Raw genomic sequence first — 16,878 nt, 5'->3', positions numbered from 1 at the left:
GCTTACTTGTAAATATACATTTTTTCTTTAAATATAACTTTGAAAAAAATATGCTGCTTTTTATAGCTATAACAATCATGGATTAAATATTATATATAACAATTCATTTAAAAGACAGGTCATACAGTCTTACTCCTATTGTTTACATTACACTGAGCATTTTATCATTAATAATTCTTCAAAAATGTGATTTTTATGTTTATATAATACTCCTTTGTGAGATGTTTTAATTTATTTAACCATATTCATATTACTAGAGGTGTAGGAAGTTTCCAATCTTTTGCTATTATGAGAGTGCTTTTAACTCCTGCGCATACAAATCTTTTGACTATATTTCTGATTTCCTTAAAATTGAATTCTAGTTCCTCAACTGAGTTTAACTGAGTCAAATATGGTAATATTTACTTCCCAGAAAGATTGTATCAATTATTCCCACTGTGGGGGATGGGCTAAATGGGTGATGGGCATTAAGGAGGGCACTTGTGATGAGCACTGGGCGTTACATGTAAGTGATGAATCACTAAATTCTACTCCTGAAACCAAAACTACACTATATGTTAACTAACTGGAATTTAAATAAAAACTTGGAAGAAAAAAATTATTCCCACCTTCAGCAAAAAAGTGTGCTACCAATTTCACGGCACTCTGCCTAGCAGTTATCAGCTTTAAAAAGTCGTGATCTTGATAAGCAGAAAAACCTCATCTTGGTTCAAACATCAAGCTTTTAAAAGGATGTTGAGATAGAATGTTATTGATTGTGGTCATCTGTAGTTTTGTGGTTTGGGCAGTTACTTTTTCCGTTGTTCTAATGTGATGTTTGGTTTTTTTCTTATTGTTTCATAAACATTCTGAAAATACTTGGTCATATTTGTTCCAAATATCTTCCTCAGTTTATTTTTTGCCTATTAATTTTTCATAGTATTTTTGATGTTCTTAAGTTTTAAATTTGTATGTAATCAAATATGTCAATTTTTCTATTTTTAATTTTTTCCTTTGTGTGAAAAATTCTTCCCCATTCTGAAATCGTTTAAATATTCTACCATACTTTCTACTTTTCCAATAGGTTTGCTGTTTACAATGAACTCTTATTTTTGTCTGACATATGTTTTGATGTAGAGTATAACACGAATATCCAACTTGATACTTTTGTTCAAATTGTTTTTTTTTTCTTTTTGATGTCTGATCTATTCATCACTCTTAGAAAATATCATTTTTGACTGGACTCAGACTTAGAGGTAGAAGCTCTGAGAGGACAGCCTCCGTCTCTTGGCAATTGGTTCCTGGTGTTTTTCTTAGGCCTCCTTCATTCTCTTGGCCAAAAGTTTAGCATATCCTGCAGCCCTTATTTTTCTTAGTGCGCTGTTTCTTCAAGGCAATAATACACCAACGTTTGTGCTGGAGGACATGTGGAGTAACAAGACACTAAATCTTAGGCGCTTTGGTTCTAGGTTTCTTACCTTCTTTGTTTAGGGGTTTTCTCACAACATACTGGCAGACATCATCCTTAGAGAGATTGAAAAGTTTGCAGATTCTGTTGGCTCTTTTGGGCCCCAGACGATGAGGCACAGTAGTATCAGTGAGTCCAGGAATATCCTTCTCCCCTTTTTTTTACAATGACCAAGTTGAGAACACTGAGATTGGCATCCACAGTGCAACCCCAACGGATTTGCGCTTTCTCTCTCTAGTCCTCCTTGGTCTATAGCAGGAATGCCCCTCACTCAGCAGCAGGCGGACACGGCCATGGGTCAAGACACCCACCCTGCTTCATGGGGAAGCCTTTTTGTCATTACCACTGATTCGGACCACATAACCCTTCCATTCTTCACCCAGAGCGTCAGCAGCAATTTCTGTGGCCATACGCTTCTCATAAAATGTACGAAGTTTGCATTCATTGTCCACTTCAATGAGTTTCTGGCAGCCAGTAGCTGGGAAAGAGATGTTCGGCTTCATCCTGAAGCAGCCTACCACCTCCGAGGCACCACGAAAAAGAGCACAAAGTGTTTTTTTTTTTTTAAGGTTTATTTTATTTATCTAAGTAATCTCTATACCCAAAGTGGGACTTGAACTCATGACCCTGAGATTAAGAGTCAGATGTTCCATTGACTGAGCCAGCCAGGCATCCCTCAAATAATTTTCTTAACATCACTATTTAATTGTTAAATAATCTATATTATCTATTTTGGGGATGAGGAGAGAGTATACTTAGCTTTTATATATTCAAGCCTGTCCCCAATCTTCAACTCTTCCACTGATGTGGTGAACCCTGCACCAATACTACACTCTTAATCACTATAGAATAATATTAAAAGGACCTTCTGTCTTACCATCATTCTCTTTCCAATTTTCCTATTCTCTACTTTTTGTTGTTCTAGATGAACTTTAGTATCATTTACATCCTCCTTGCTCTCTGAAACATGACAAACTTAGGAATTATTTTCTGTGAAGAACTATATAATAATTGGGTTTTCCATCCAGGAATATGTCTGTATATGCTTAAATATTTTAAATCAATGATATTCTTGTAGTTTTCTTCGCCTGAGGTCACTCACATTTCTTCCTGAATCATTTCTAAGTATTTAAATCTTCTACTAATCGTGTGGGTATTTTGAAACCAGCATCTTACAACATTCTCTCATTAGTCCTAGTAGGACTATTGCATTTCCATAATCTTCTTTTCCATAGATATACTTTTTCTGTTCCATATTTTATTGCATTGGCTAGAAATTCCAGGTTGATACTAAATAACTGTGGTAACAATAGGTATCCTTGATGACTTAATCATCATTTTATTGTGAATGCCTTTAGAGTTTCATTATTTAATATAAATGTTGGCTACTGATTTGAATTAACTCTTAGTTGCTTGGACAGGGCTATAGTCACATAAGCAAACTGAGGAAATTTTAAAGATGAAGAGTAATTACAGTCCATATAGACAGTTACCAATGTATGAACAGGTTACACCTTAAAAGTTGTTTTAATATGTTGAGAATACAAATTTCCCCACAAATAAAATGTTACAAATTATAGATGAACTCCCTGGCTTAACCCAAAGACTTATTTGACCCATAAGCCTAAATAACTAAGACTAGCCTCAAGCTCTCCTGAGCTTTCTAACCTTGATGTGTTAAATGAGGGAATCATTAGATGGAAACGCCAGTAGATGTGCAGCAGCCCATTGTGGGTCAGCTGTATCTATGAATAAGTGAATAATAATAAATGGTGGGTAACAGTGATTGACATATATATGTGCGTGTGTCACATTGACATATCAATTATATGTGTCAACATGACACATATAATTGATATATCAAATATATATACATATATATATATAATTTCATTTATTATCACTACAGCCTTAACAGTAGATCCTACCATTGTCCCCATGCCTAAGGAAATTGAGACTCAGAGACTTTAGAACTTGTATGCTATCAATTTACTTGGATTTTCAATAAATCATCAGAAAAGAAAAAAAAATCTTCTGAAAAAACACTAAACTGCATTTAGTGCTGTAAGTCTTCTAGCCCAGCGCTTCCCAAGTTTAATGTACATATGAATCACCCAGGGAATCTTGTTAAAATGCAGATTCTGATTCACTAGGTCTGGGGATGGGAGCCATTTCTGCATTTATAACAGGCATCCTAGGTGACGCCAATGTTGAAGGTAAACAACCACACACTTTGAGTAGCAAGGCTGTAGCCCACTTAATTAAATTCTCTGTGATCAGCCTGATTCCCTCTTTAAAAATGTGTATTATAAAAAACAAAAATAAACATAAAACACCCTTCATTTATAAGAACCAGATTTGGTCACATAACAAAATCCTTTAGTTATGGCAGATGAAGAGTCTTGCAGGTTACCTTTCAATTTGTTTCTTCTGGTCAATCCAGGAAAGTTGTATATGTAGATGAGAGGTCTTAGCCTCCGGTCAGAAAAAGCCACAACTTCATAAGGAACATTAGTTGCCACGACACCCACAACTCCATTCATACACTGGAGTACAGTCTTTTTCTTGGTTTCAATATTAATAAATATTACAAAATTCCCACAAGGGTAGCAGATGGTGCTGTCATTGATAAACTGAACATTCTGCTTAGGGAATCCTTGGACCCATCTTTGGGGAAAAAAAATATGCCACCATCAATATAAAACATTTCAAATACTTTTTTTTAAACAAAGCAAACAAAAAGCCATCAAAATATTTGAAACACATCTATTCTATCTTCACCCCCTTTCTGCCCAAAACAATCTCTAAGATAAAAGAATACATAGGCTGGCTGTGAGACCAGTTTGGGTCCAGGCACTATAGAAATTTAGTCTTAGGTCTTAACAGCCTTCTTCAGAGAACTTTTTCAGTGAAGCAAATCCTCCGATCAAACCTGAGAAAGTCTCAGAAGGATTTCTGGGGTCTGAATACTTGGAAAAGAAAAAGTAAAAATGACAGAGAGAGAAAAGAGCCTGATCTAAGAGAAAACAGGGTGTATCCTGGGCCGTTCTATTATCTTTGTTTTGATTTTAAAAATAAGCTTTAAAAAAACAACTTTGAATCGGGCAGCCTGCTTTGTGGTTGTGAGCCAAGTAGAAAAACTGTTTCTTTACCACGATGAAGGGTGTATAGCTGTTATTTTAGATCTAAAAATACAGATAAATGCAGAAAGTAAATGGAATTAAGTCAACATGAATAAAAAGGTTAGAACACAAAAGGAATGTATTTTTAAGTAAGGAATGTGTGGTGGGTGTATCCTTCGGAAGGAGAGTCTGATTCTACTTTTATTTAAATACTAAATTTGTGCTTAAAGATGGTGGGGAAGGAAAGAGAAGGACACTAGTTTGGTGAGAGACTTCCACGGCCTGGAGAGTAGAGCCGGGGCCGGTGGAAGAGGCTGTATGAAACTCTAAAATGTGGAAGCAAAGAAATACCCCTTTTATCTGTGCAGCTCTTTATGCTTTTCAAAGACCACTCAAGTGCAAATAAATCCAAAGTTAGTGGATAGTAGTTAGAAGGAAGGGACTGACTGCCCTAACTTAGGGGGGGAAATCACCAAAGATGACGAGGACAGGAAGGCAGGATGGGTGTGTGTGTGTGGGCGGGGGGAGCTTATGTACGAAAGGTCAGGGGAAAACGGGGTACTGAGCCAGAAAGACGAGGCAGAAATGAGGAGGGGAGGTGAGCAACTGTGGATGCGTGACAGGGGTAGGGTCACAGAAAAGTGGGGGGAGGGGTGCAAACAGCTGGAGATGCGGTCACTAAATAGGGGGACGGGGGATGGAGACAAGAGGTCACACAGGGAGTCTGCAGGAAAGCGTTGGGGGATAAAGAAGAGGTCCAGGTTTCCGGGAGAACGGGTCTAAAGAATAGGAGGAAGAAGAGGGTAGGGGGCGGATTAGGTCAGAAGGAAGTTTCCGGCAGACCCAAGTCCGTCGCCGGGCGGTGGACGCCGCACCTCACGGACAGGGACGCGCCGGCGGTGGCGTAGACGTTCTCCTCTCGCTCCCGGCCTTGCGCCATGAGCCGCGTTTCTCTCAGCGGGGTCCCGGGTAGGAAATGCCCGAGGCCGCCTCGAGTCTGCAGCCGTTACTCCAAGATCCAGCGGCGCCGACCGCAAAGCGTCCGCAGTTACCACCGTATCTAGGAGACTGTAACCCCTGCTCCCATTGGTTCTGTCCTGTAGACCTGCTCGTCTCGAGCCTAGCGGATTGGTGGGAGCGCTGCCACGCCTCAGCCAATGAAAGAGCGGTGAGCGAAGCGAGGGGCGGGCCCCTCAGAGTGGGTGCTGGAAGGCCTACCCTGCGGCAAATAATGACAATATTAATAATATCAATAGCTGAGGTTAATATTGTGTGCTGACCACTCCAGACGTTGTTCCAAGCGCCACGCAGGCATTATTTCATTTAAGCTTCAAATCACTCATCAGCCCCATTTTACAGATAAGCAAAGTAAAGTGGAGAGAAGCAACTTGCCTCCGGCTGCAAAGTCGAGTGGGACTTAAAGCCAGGCGTCATCTAAATCTAGAGCTCCAAGCCTTTAATTACTATATTACTCTCAAATGGGCCCACGGCGACTTCAAGGAGGCAGACAGCTTCAGGAAGTAACCGGGCTGAAAGGCCAACATCCTGTCCTTCTTTCTTCCTTTTCCCTCTTATACCCTCTTTCCCCTCCCTCCCTTTCCTTCCCCTCTCCTCCCTTCCCTTCCTCTCTTGCCTGCCCTCCCCTTCTCTTCTTTAGGTCTCTCTTCCCTGTCTTGCCACCTTTTCTCCTTCTTTTCGTTCACAAATTTTACTGAGTATCTCCCAAGCATTGAACTAGTCACTTGAAACAAAGTAACGAGCCAAACAGATAAAATCTCTTCCTTCTTGGAACTTAGAGACTGGGGGAGTCCAGAAAGGGGAGGATTGACGTCCATTTCACTACACAAATACAGAATTATAGATTGAACCAAAAAGAAGAGGAGCATGATACTTTGAGTAAACATTTATGTTAAGGTCCTTGATGTGGGAAACAAAGGCAACAGAAAAATTAAATTTCCTTACTACTCACAGCCCATTGACAAGTCCTTGAAACAAGCAGAGTGACATTCTTCTAGGAACTCAGCTGCCTCAATGTTAATACTTTGCTAAGGGCAAAAGGCAATCTTAGTCTGACCCCCTGATCCTGTAAGTCTGCTTTAACATATAAAAATTCTTTTGGAAACTTCCTTTATCTTTACCCCCCCCCAAAGATATGTGTTGGCAATCCCCCAGGCATATGACCCACTGATATAAACTTGAAGGGTATCATAACTAAGGTCTTATTGGACAATAATAAATGACCTTTTCCTAACAATAGCTAGCCCCCCTCAAGGTCCAGGAAACCTTGCTTCCAAATTCCTTAGAGACTTTTGCTATCCCTAACCCCCTCCCAACTTGAAAGTATATAATCGGCCACTCCTCATGACCCCGGTACAGCTCTTTCTGCCCACAGGTCTGCCCCTGTGCTTTAATAAAACCACCTTTTGCACCAAAGATGGCTCAAGAATTCTTTCTCGGCGGTCAGCTCTGGACCCCAACATCTTTCCTATATCAGTCCTCACCTAGTTGGAAAGGCAGTCAGATGATTTCTGCGTGCATGTGCCATTCTCACTGAAAGCAGAAGGATGAAGAGTGATTGCTGGGGCTGGCAGGGGTCAGGGCAGTAGGATGGGCAGAGGAAAGTTTTTGTAAAGGTGTTAAGACCGGACAACAGATTGGATGAACTGGGAAGGGTAGTGTGATTGGAGCAGAGGGAGATGAGAAGAAAATACTGAAGACCAGGCTAGAGAAGGAGCCACGGGTCAGGTAAAGGCCAAGTTGAGAATTCTGGTTTTTCTCCCAAGAGCCAATGCAAACACATTAAATAATAGGAAAATGACATGATCAAATTTATGTCTATAAAAGATTCTGGCTGCAGGAAGATTACCAACTGGCCAGCAGAGTAGGGAAAATAAAAATAGGAAGTTCTGTTAGGAGCCCGTTTCATGGTCCTAACAAGGGGACCAAGGCAGGGTTTTCAAGCTCACCACTATTGGCATTTGAATCTGAATTGGAGGATTCGTGGGGAGCCCCATGCAGGATATTTAGCAGCATCCCTGCCAGTAACACTTCCACAGTTGGGACAATCAAAAATGTCCATGGACATTGCCAAACATCCATTGGGGTCAAAATCACCCTTAGTTGAAAACCACTGATCAGTTAATGTATTAAAAATTATGTTAGAAGGTGAAAATCTATAGGATTTGGTGGTGGACTGATAAAGAGGGATAAATGAAAAGGAAGAATCAAGGATGGTTTTGGATTTCTGATTATCACAGTCAGAGATAGTGGTGCCCTTCACTGAAACAGGGTGAAGAAGGAAAGGAGACAGGTGTTTCTCTCTAAAGAATTTTTTTTTCTGAAATATGAGTGCCCAACACATGCAGTGCTTAGTGTTAAAGAACTGCACAGAATTGTCTGACAAAATCCCACATTTCTGAGTCACAGAGAGAAGTGGCATGAAGAAAAGTCAAGCTTTCCCCTCCAGTACTTCCTAAACCCTGGGCAGTTTCCTATTGCCACTCCCTCACTAGTTGGTTAATTTGTGTTTTGACCAAGCCCTCCTTCCAAACATACCTTTAACCACAACCTGAGCATCTTAAAGCCAACAGCAGAGAAGATTGTGATGAGGCAAATCCTGCCACTGCTCCCAGGGTAAGTGGTAGAAAGAGGATATAAGGTAGGCAGGAAATGTGTACTCTGGAAAAGAGATACTGACCAGGCTGACCTCAGGCATGATCCTAGAAATCTGAACTTGCCCAGTGCTAGAGCACAAGAGGAACTGAATGGAATCAAATTGGAAAAAGCCATCTTACGGCTATCTTACTTCATGAAAACTGACTGGGGTTTAGATAAAAAGGTCTCCAGCTGGGTTTCTGGGATATCTGTTGTTGATATTCAGGAGGAGATGCCCTGATCTCTGCACCATGTGAGTTGCAGGAAGATGAGTGGCCTTTCTTAGTCTGGAGGGGGAAATACTGATCATATCAGAGGATGGACTGGTAGGGAAAATTCAGGAAAATCTGTTCCAGTGCTCACTCTGAAAGATTTACAGATAGTAGAAGCAAAAGTTTCCTCTAGAAACAAGTTCTTTCTCTAATCAGTGACCTGTAGGAGCAGCCCTAAGCATCCTAAGGTGATAACCAGTATGCTCTACCATTTTTGGGAAGCACCCAACCCCCCTAAACACAATCTACCCCTCTCAACTCCCTTTCTCCTTGCAAATCTGCACCCTATCACTGTTAGACCAGTCCTGGACAGCATAAGCCTAATTCTCAGCATTAGGTTTTAATCTTTGTAGGAGAACTCAGCTCAATGCCTCCAAAGAACAGTGGTCAATTCAAGTTCATTGAACCCTAAAGCCAAAACCTGTCCACAACCAGCCACAGAACAAAAAAATGCTTATGTCCCACTAAGAGATTATTTCACTCCCGGCTTCTCTTAGGTCCCAACCAAACTCCATGATATCTGAAAGATGAATTTTCACTAAGTTTTTCACCCATCAACTAGGTTTTCTAGGACTATTTAAACGTGGAAAAAGATTACACAGCATACTGGAAAACATTTCATTAAGTAAATGAATAAATGACCTCTAGTGTATTAGCTAATTATTTGCTTTTTGTGAAAGGTAGCAATGTTTATAAGAAAAGTTGAAAAACCAAGAAGTGAGCATTGTTTCTCTGGGTAAAAAGAAATGTAAATAATGAGTGTTTTTAAGGTAAAGGAATAACCATTTGCAATAGGCAGTACCTTCTTATTCTTTGGTAGTTGGCCCATTATATAATAGTGGATGATAATAAACCACAATTTATTGAGCTCCTATTATGTGTTGAGAACTTAATAAAATCTGGATCCTCCCAATAACCATGGTGCAGAGGAAACTGGGGCTCAGAGAGTTGAATTATGTAACTCAAGTTGACATATTTAGTTCTGCACAGATTTCCTCTCTGCTCAGCTATAATAACAGCTCTTAGGCCGCTACTCTGTGTCTGCTACCATTTAAGAAACATGTATTATTTTATCCCTACTGCATAGACAGGGAAACTGAATCTCAAAAAAGTTAAGAATTTTGTACAGGCTATCACAATCTCAAATGGATTTGAACCCGGGTATTTTTTTAAATTTTTTTATTGTTATGTTAATCACCATACATTACATCATTAGTTCTTGATGTAGTGTTCCATGATTCATTGTTTGTGCATAACACCCGGTGCTCCACACAGAATGTGCCCTCTTTAATACCCATCACCAAGCTAACCCATCCCCCCACCCTCCTCCCCTCTAGAAGCCTCAGTTTGTTTTTCAGAGTCCATCGTCTCTCATGGTTCATCTCCCCCTCTGACTTATTCCCCTTCATTCTTCCCGTCCTGCTATCTTCTTCTTTTTCTTTTTTCTTAACATATGTTGCATTATTTGTTTCAGAAGTACAGATCTGTGATTCAACAGTCTTGCACAATTCACAGCGCTCACCATAGCACATACCCTACCCAATGTCTATCACCCAGCCACCCCATCCCTCCCACCCCCACCACTCCAGCAACACTCAGTTTGTTTCCTGAGTTTAAGAATTCCTCATATCAGTGAGGTCATATGATACATGTCTTTCTCTGATTGACTTATTTCACTCAGCATAACACCCTCCAGTTCCATCCACGTCGTTGCAAATGGCAAGATCTCATTCCTTTTGATGGCTGTGTAATATTCCATTGTGTATATATACCACCTCTTCTTTATCCATTCATCTGTTGATGGACATCTTGGCTCTTTCCACAGTTTGGCCATTGTGGACATTGCTGCTATAAACATTGGGGTGCACGTACCCCTTCGGATCCCTACATTTGTATCTTTTGATCCCGGGTATTTTTAATTGTCTTAAAGAGCCCTTCTTTCCAGAGATGTGCAGACTTGAAATTTTAAATCAAACTGGGCATTTAATTTGAATTGAGTGTTTTTTTCTGGAAGAAGAGGAAAAATAGGGAATCCTTCATAATTCCCAGAAGTTTTAGAATAAAGAATATGGAATGAGGTTACATTTTTATGGCAATTCTGGGACAATTAGTAAAAATGGCTGAATGTTATTATTATGTGCATTTAATCTAACATTTTTGGGCTTTACTTTCACATTTCAAATATTTTTACAGTGTATGTAGAACATACCTTTATGATGTCATTTCTTGTCCCAAGTTGCTTCCTTGATCTTGATACTGAAATAACTACACTTTGTTGAAACATGGAAAGGATTTGTAACCAACATCCAAGTATATAATACACTGGATATACAGTGTTAGACAATGCTTTAAAGAAGATGACTAAGAAATTTAGTTAGTTTAAAGGGTAGAGGGGAGATTATCACATCAGACCCACCCTGAATTCTAAGGGAAGAATATAGACACCTGTAAGCCATTTATCTAAGTATTTTAAATGATTTATGAAACTTTAAAAGTCAGAACACAAATTACAAGAATGAAAATTAAAAATTCAAATCAGAATTTTAAAATAAAGCCAAAATTGTTATTTCATTTTTTATTTTAATTAAATCTTTTAAAATATTTTATATCAAAAATTGTCATTCTAATGTTCAATATCCATCTAGTCAAAGTAAAGAATTGGTGTTAGGCTCCAACATGTACGACCTATGTACATAAATAAACGTAGGCACAATAAGATTTGTATTGTATTGTAAAACATTCCTCAGTCTCATGTATTACTATTGCCAATGCCACACTAATTCATGAAGAGCCCCCGGAACCCAAAAAGAAGTAAGAAAATAGTTACTTGGGACGCCTGGGTGGTTCAGTGGATTAAGTGCTTGCCTTCGGCTCAGGTCATGATCCCGGGGTCCTGGGATTGGGCCCCGAGTCAGGCTCCCTGCTCAGCGGAGAACCTGCTTCTTCCTCTGCCTGCCGCTCTCCCTGCTTGTGCTCTCTCTCTCTCTCTCTCTCTCTATCTCTCGCTGACAAATAAATAAATAAATAAATAAATAAATCTTAAAAAAGGAAAATAGTTACTTGATTCTACTGGGAAAGGGTACTTAGTTATGAATGCAGTGATACATTCATACTCTCAGAAAGGAAGGACTACACAAATTTATTAATCTGTCTTTTCTCTTATCCAAGCATTTCTGCCACTCAGATCTCCCCTACAGTCTCTAAATAATTTCTGCCTCTGGTGTTAGCAGAAGTAACACAAACCTCACAGTGGTCAAACATAGAAAGTAGTCTGGTTTACAGGACCTGGGACAACAGTGGAGAATTCCGGGGCAGGAAGAGGGTTTGTCATCAAGATAGATCTTTAGGGTCGCCAAGGCTCTGGGGGAATGTTGAACACTGTATCCTGCACCACAGAGGCATGGGCCCTCTGAAGCATGGGGTCCCTGGCTGGGGCACTCCTTGTGGTGTGTGTTGATGGTACTATGTTACATATGCTTGACAAACTATGTAATGAAAGATAAAATAATGTGGGAGAAAAACTTTGTAGGAGATGATGAAAAAGGAAAAACAGTGAAATTTGTAAGGAATATGATAAAAAAAACATTACAGTGTAACAAAAATTCGGGAAATTACCCCTGCGGAAGGTACCTGGTTGTGGAGAGCATTGAGTTGGGTTGGGCAAGGCTTCTGAGGTCCCTGGGGTCTTAGATTCCCCCAGCAATTTTGCAGAACACAGGTCATCTCTGGATTCTAGCATGGACTTCATTTAAAGAAATCCAAGACAAAAACGGATCAATTTGCATTGTGCCATAAATGTCACTTAAAATAGCGCTTTAATGGACTCTGAAAAACAAACTGAGGGTTCTAGAGGGGAGGAGGGTAGGGGGATGGGTTGGCCTGGTGACGGGTATTAAAGAGGGCACATTCTGCATGGAGCACTGGGTGTTATGCACAAACAATGAATCATGGAACACTACATCAAAAACTAATGATGTAATATATGGTGATTAACATAACAATAAAAAATTTAAAAAAATAGCGCTTTAGGAGAGCATTAAGTACCAAGTTTTTGAAGACCATGGTTCAGCATCACTACATATTCAAAATTTGAGTTTGGATGTCCTTTTATAAAGCTTCAAGGTTCTGGGGTGCCTGGGTGACTCAGTTGGTTAAGTGTCTGATTTTGGCTCAGGTCGTGTTCCCGGGGTCCTGGAATCAAGCCCCACATCGGGCTCCCTGCTCGGTAGGAAGCCTGCTTCTCCCTCTCCCACTCCTTCTGCCTATGTTCCTGCTCTAGCTCTCTCTCTGTGTCAAATAAATAAATAAAATCTTAAAAAAAAAAGCTTCAAGTTTCATCTATATTAAATTCTTCATTGAAACTTCTTACAAAAGTAAAAGCTTAAAAGCACTAAAATCCACCAAAACATTCCATTTTATATCCTTTCATCTAACTTCCTTTCCATTTTCTTTTTCCAAAGGTCTTTCATACTCATGCTCCCTTAAACTAGAAGCAAGGAAACAGTGCTTTCCTAAAAATATACATTCTGCAGCCATATGTTTTTACTGGTAGAAACCTGGCATGACAAGTCTAGGATCAGATGCTTCATTGTAATCTATGACAAATCTGGAGTCCACAATAAGAAAGTGAGGGGGAAGTGGTGAAAATACACATTTGAGTTCAGATTATACTCTCAGAGGCTATGTGATTTAGAGAAAAGAGCCCCCGGCCTAAAAGTTCATGTTCTTATTATTACTTCTTACTGGGTGTGTGATAACTGGAAAAGCTGAAACTTTCTGCAATTTAACTTGATGAGCTATAAGGTGAATCTGATATTTTCCCTGCTTGCCTTCACAGGATTATTTATGAAGATTAAATGAAATAATATATCTAAAGATGACTTTATATAAAATGTACAATATAGGCATATGGTTCTGTTACATAGTTGCAAGTCATTTCCCTCAGCTATTGAGCCTGGGAAGGAAGGTGATTTATATGCACACTGAAAGCTTGCAATGCATAGTGGGCTAATTCTAAGAAGGAAGATTATCAAGTTCCCTTAAATTGTTCATTAGCATTGGTAGCACATATTTGTGTTCTAGCAATTTGTATGATCTGTTTACTAAGTTGTGACCAACAATTTTTTTAAATGAAAGAACATAGAACAGAAAATTTCACAAAGCATCCCACATGGTAGGGTAAATAATGCTTCAGGTGTGTGTGTGTGTGTGTGTGTGCGTGTGTGTGTGTGTGTATTTTTATACTTGATCACTTTAAAAATGCATTTTTTCCTTAAAAAAAGTCAGTAAGTACTTTAGAGGCAAATATGAGCAAGACATACTAGATTTCATAAAATCTCAGATAAAATAATAAGGGGGAAATCTACCAAAAATTTACAAAACAATCCTTTCTCATCACTCAGAATTTTTATTTTATTCTTATTGAAAGTGTTCTTTAAAACTTAGATAGATTTTTATTGTAAAAGAACTGAAACTTATTGGGCCCCCTGAGTGGCTCAGTCAGTTAAGCGTCCAACTCTTGATTTTGGCTCAGGTCATGATTTCAGGGTTGTGAGATCAAGCCCCACATCGGGCTCCATGCTCAGCGGGGAGTCTGCTTCTCTCTCTCTCTCTCTCTCCCTCTGCCCCTCCCCCAACTCGTGCTCTTGCTCTCTCTCTAAATAAATCTTTAAAAAAATAAATAAAAGAACTGAAACTTATTTAGAAATAGATTATTAACATATTACTCTTGTGGAAGTATAAAAAAGAAAATATAAGTGACATGAGTTGGGTTTTCCTACAACTTGTTCACTTTTACAACCAGCTCTTTTGAATAATTTCTCAAGTCAGAGTCATAGGTGTTCATTTACCCCTACCTTACTTGCACCCCCCACCCCCTGCATTGTCCTCTGTGCCAACAAGAGCATTTCATTAATAATGGAACAAAGGCACTCTCTTATTTTCTCTGGGATTCTCTTTCAAGCCATTGACATCCATCCTGCAAGCTCAAGCACAAACAATAACATCCATGTCAGGACTACACCCAGCCTATAGTGATTTAAAGATATAGTCCAATTTTCAGAAGTGTTCAAAAGTGGAGAAATGTACAACTTAGAATTGATGGAATATGGTAGTAGTTAAGAGATCAGACTCTGATCAGAATTGAAAAACCAGCTCCACCATTCAGATGTATGTTGCTATTGGAAAGTCACTTAATTCCTTTTTTTTTAAAGATTTTATTTATTTATTTGACAGAGAGAAACATAACGAGAGAGGGAACGAACATAAGCAGGGGGAGTGGGAGAGGGAGAAGCAGGCTTCCCACAGAGCAGGGAGCCCAAGGCGGGGCTCAATCCCAGGACCCTGGGACCATGACCTGACCTGAGCCGAAGGCAGACGCTTAACAACTGAGCCATCCAGGCGCCCTGGAAAGTCACTTAATTTCTCTGAGTTTCCTCATCCATGAGATGGTAATATTAACAGTATTTCTTATTCAATTTAATTTTTATGTAATTCTTCAGGTTTAATTGAGAATTAAAAAATTTTCATGTAGAACGTTTAGTAGACACCTGGCAGGCAGTGTGCATTCACTAGATGAAATGATCTCTTACATGTTGTTTTACAATATTTTCATTTAACAATATATCTTGAACGTGTTCCTGCATCAGTTGATATAGACCTACATCATGCTGTTGGGGAGAAAAAAAATTTTCTCTACCTTTTAAAATTCTTTTGGCTGGTCTAAGAATTATATTGACATGGGAAAGATTAATAGAAGAAAATCAAATTTAATTATATATGTTTGGAGAATCCACATAAACATGAGAGATTCCAAAGATAGTCAGGCAAAATGAGGTATATATGTCATCCTGAACTGAGGAGAAGGGGGCAGGGATCTGGGGCTTCAAAGGGGAGGAGAACTATTTACAGAAAGATGAAAAAGAGCAAATGCTTGGTAAACAAATGTTTGCTGGGCCATATAGAAACAGTATGACATAGAGGGAATTTTAACAAACAGACTTTGCTAAGTTTCTTTCTTTCTACCACACATAGTTTATATTATATTGTCATTTATGGTGATAGCTCCCTTCCTTGAACAGGTCATTTACCCAAATTCTTTTAGGTAGTTGGGGGGAAAGTCAAAGGTTCTTCTTGAGCCTTTTGTTTCTTAAAAATAATCAGGCTAAAATCCACATGCCAAAGAAACACATTTTGGGGTGGCAAATTTTTCTTCCCTACAATCCCTTTTAATAGGTTGTTTTTTTGTTTTGTTTTTGTTTTTTACCTGTTCTTTTCAAAATCAGTTTCTTAAATTAAAAAAATTTTTTTGAGATATAAGATATAAGAATAACTCAGACTATAAGAAAAGTTTTTCAAATGAAGACAGTCTCCATCTCATTTCTTCTCATCTCATCCTTTCCTACCTCAATTCCATTGTCCAGAAGTCATTCCAGCATAAAAAACAGAATATAACCAATACCCTAGAAGCACCCCACTATGCCATGTGCCCTCTCTTTTTCTTTCTCTTCCTTGCCCCAGAGGTATTCATTCTTCTGAATTCTGTTTATTGCTCCTTGTTTCTCAATTCTACCATATATGCATGTGCCATAACTGACATGGTTTCATTCTGCATGTTCTTTTTTTTTTTTTAAGTAGGTTCCACACCCAGCATGGAGCCCCCATGCAGAGCTTGAACTCACAACCCTGAGATCAAAACCTGAGCTGAGATCAAGAGTCGGACACTTAACTGACTGAGCCACCCAGTGGGCTAACCCAGGCACCCCTCGTTTTGCAAGTTAATATATGTAGTCATGCCATATGTATCATTTTGTGACTTGCTTTTATGACTCAATCTTATGTTTTTCAGATGCATTTATGTTAATAGCTACTGCTATAGTTTATTAGTTTTCATTGCTGGATAGCTGGTCATTATATGAATAGACGAATACACCACAAATTATTTATTCATTGTAGTCTCAGTGTACTTTTACTAACCCCTCTTCCTTGTTTTTTTTTCTTTTTTTTTTTTTTCTTTTTTTGCCATTCAAGCTCCTTTCCTTATGAACCATTTATTCCTATACGGCTTCTTATTGTGAGGATTATAATGGTTTTTTTGTTCACTTGGCCTCATTCTGGGTTCTACTAAATCTTTCACTCAGTATTCAGCCTGTATTTTTCCATGGAATCTCTTTGATGAAGGTTGCTATGGACTGTCATAGAATGCTAATTTTGTAAGAAGACAGAGGCTCCTAATTTTTAAAGAAAATTTAAATATAACTAATTAAAATAATAACAAGAATGAAACACTTCATGTGACTTTCTTTTTTTTCTTTTTTCTTCATGTGACTTTCAATATTCCTAACTCATTCTATAAAAATACCTTACTAATTTTAATTGATCATAT

At 38.9% G+C, this 16,878-nt stretch overlaps 1 protein-coding gene across 1 annotated transcript in view; it reads right to left on the bottom strand.

The window, feature by feature from the left end:
- The window catches only part of CFAP43 (cilia and flagella associated protein 43), a 107,135-nt gene extending 101,551 nt beyond the window's left edge, over positions 1-5,584 (bottom strand). The window contains exons 1-2 of the mRNA XM_073904229.1: positions 5,445-5,584; positions 3,861-4,114 (exon numbers count right to left, since the gene is read on the bottom strand). Coding sequence (XP_073760330.1) covers positions 3,861-4,114; positions 5,445-5,509 — 319 coding nt within the window. The 5' untranslated portion in view covers positions 5,510-5,584. The remainder of the gene's footprint in view (positions 1-3,860; positions 4,115-5,444) is intronic.
- Between the last annotated feature and the right edge of the window lie 11,294 nt (positions 5,585-16,878).

This window comes from Callorhinus ursinus, unplaced genomic scaffold (assembly GCF_003265705.2).
Source record: "Callorhinus ursinus isolate GAN/ISIS: 27379988/994484 unplaced genomic scaffold, GSC_fseal_2.0 scaffold20, whole genome shotgun sequence".
Taxonomy (NCBI): domain Eukaryota; kingdom Metazoa; phylum Chordata; class Mammalia; order Carnivora; family Otariidae; genus Callorhinus; species Callorhinus ursinus.
Note: the sequence above shows the minus strand (reverse complement) of the source record. Positions and strands in the feature narration are given on the sequence as shown.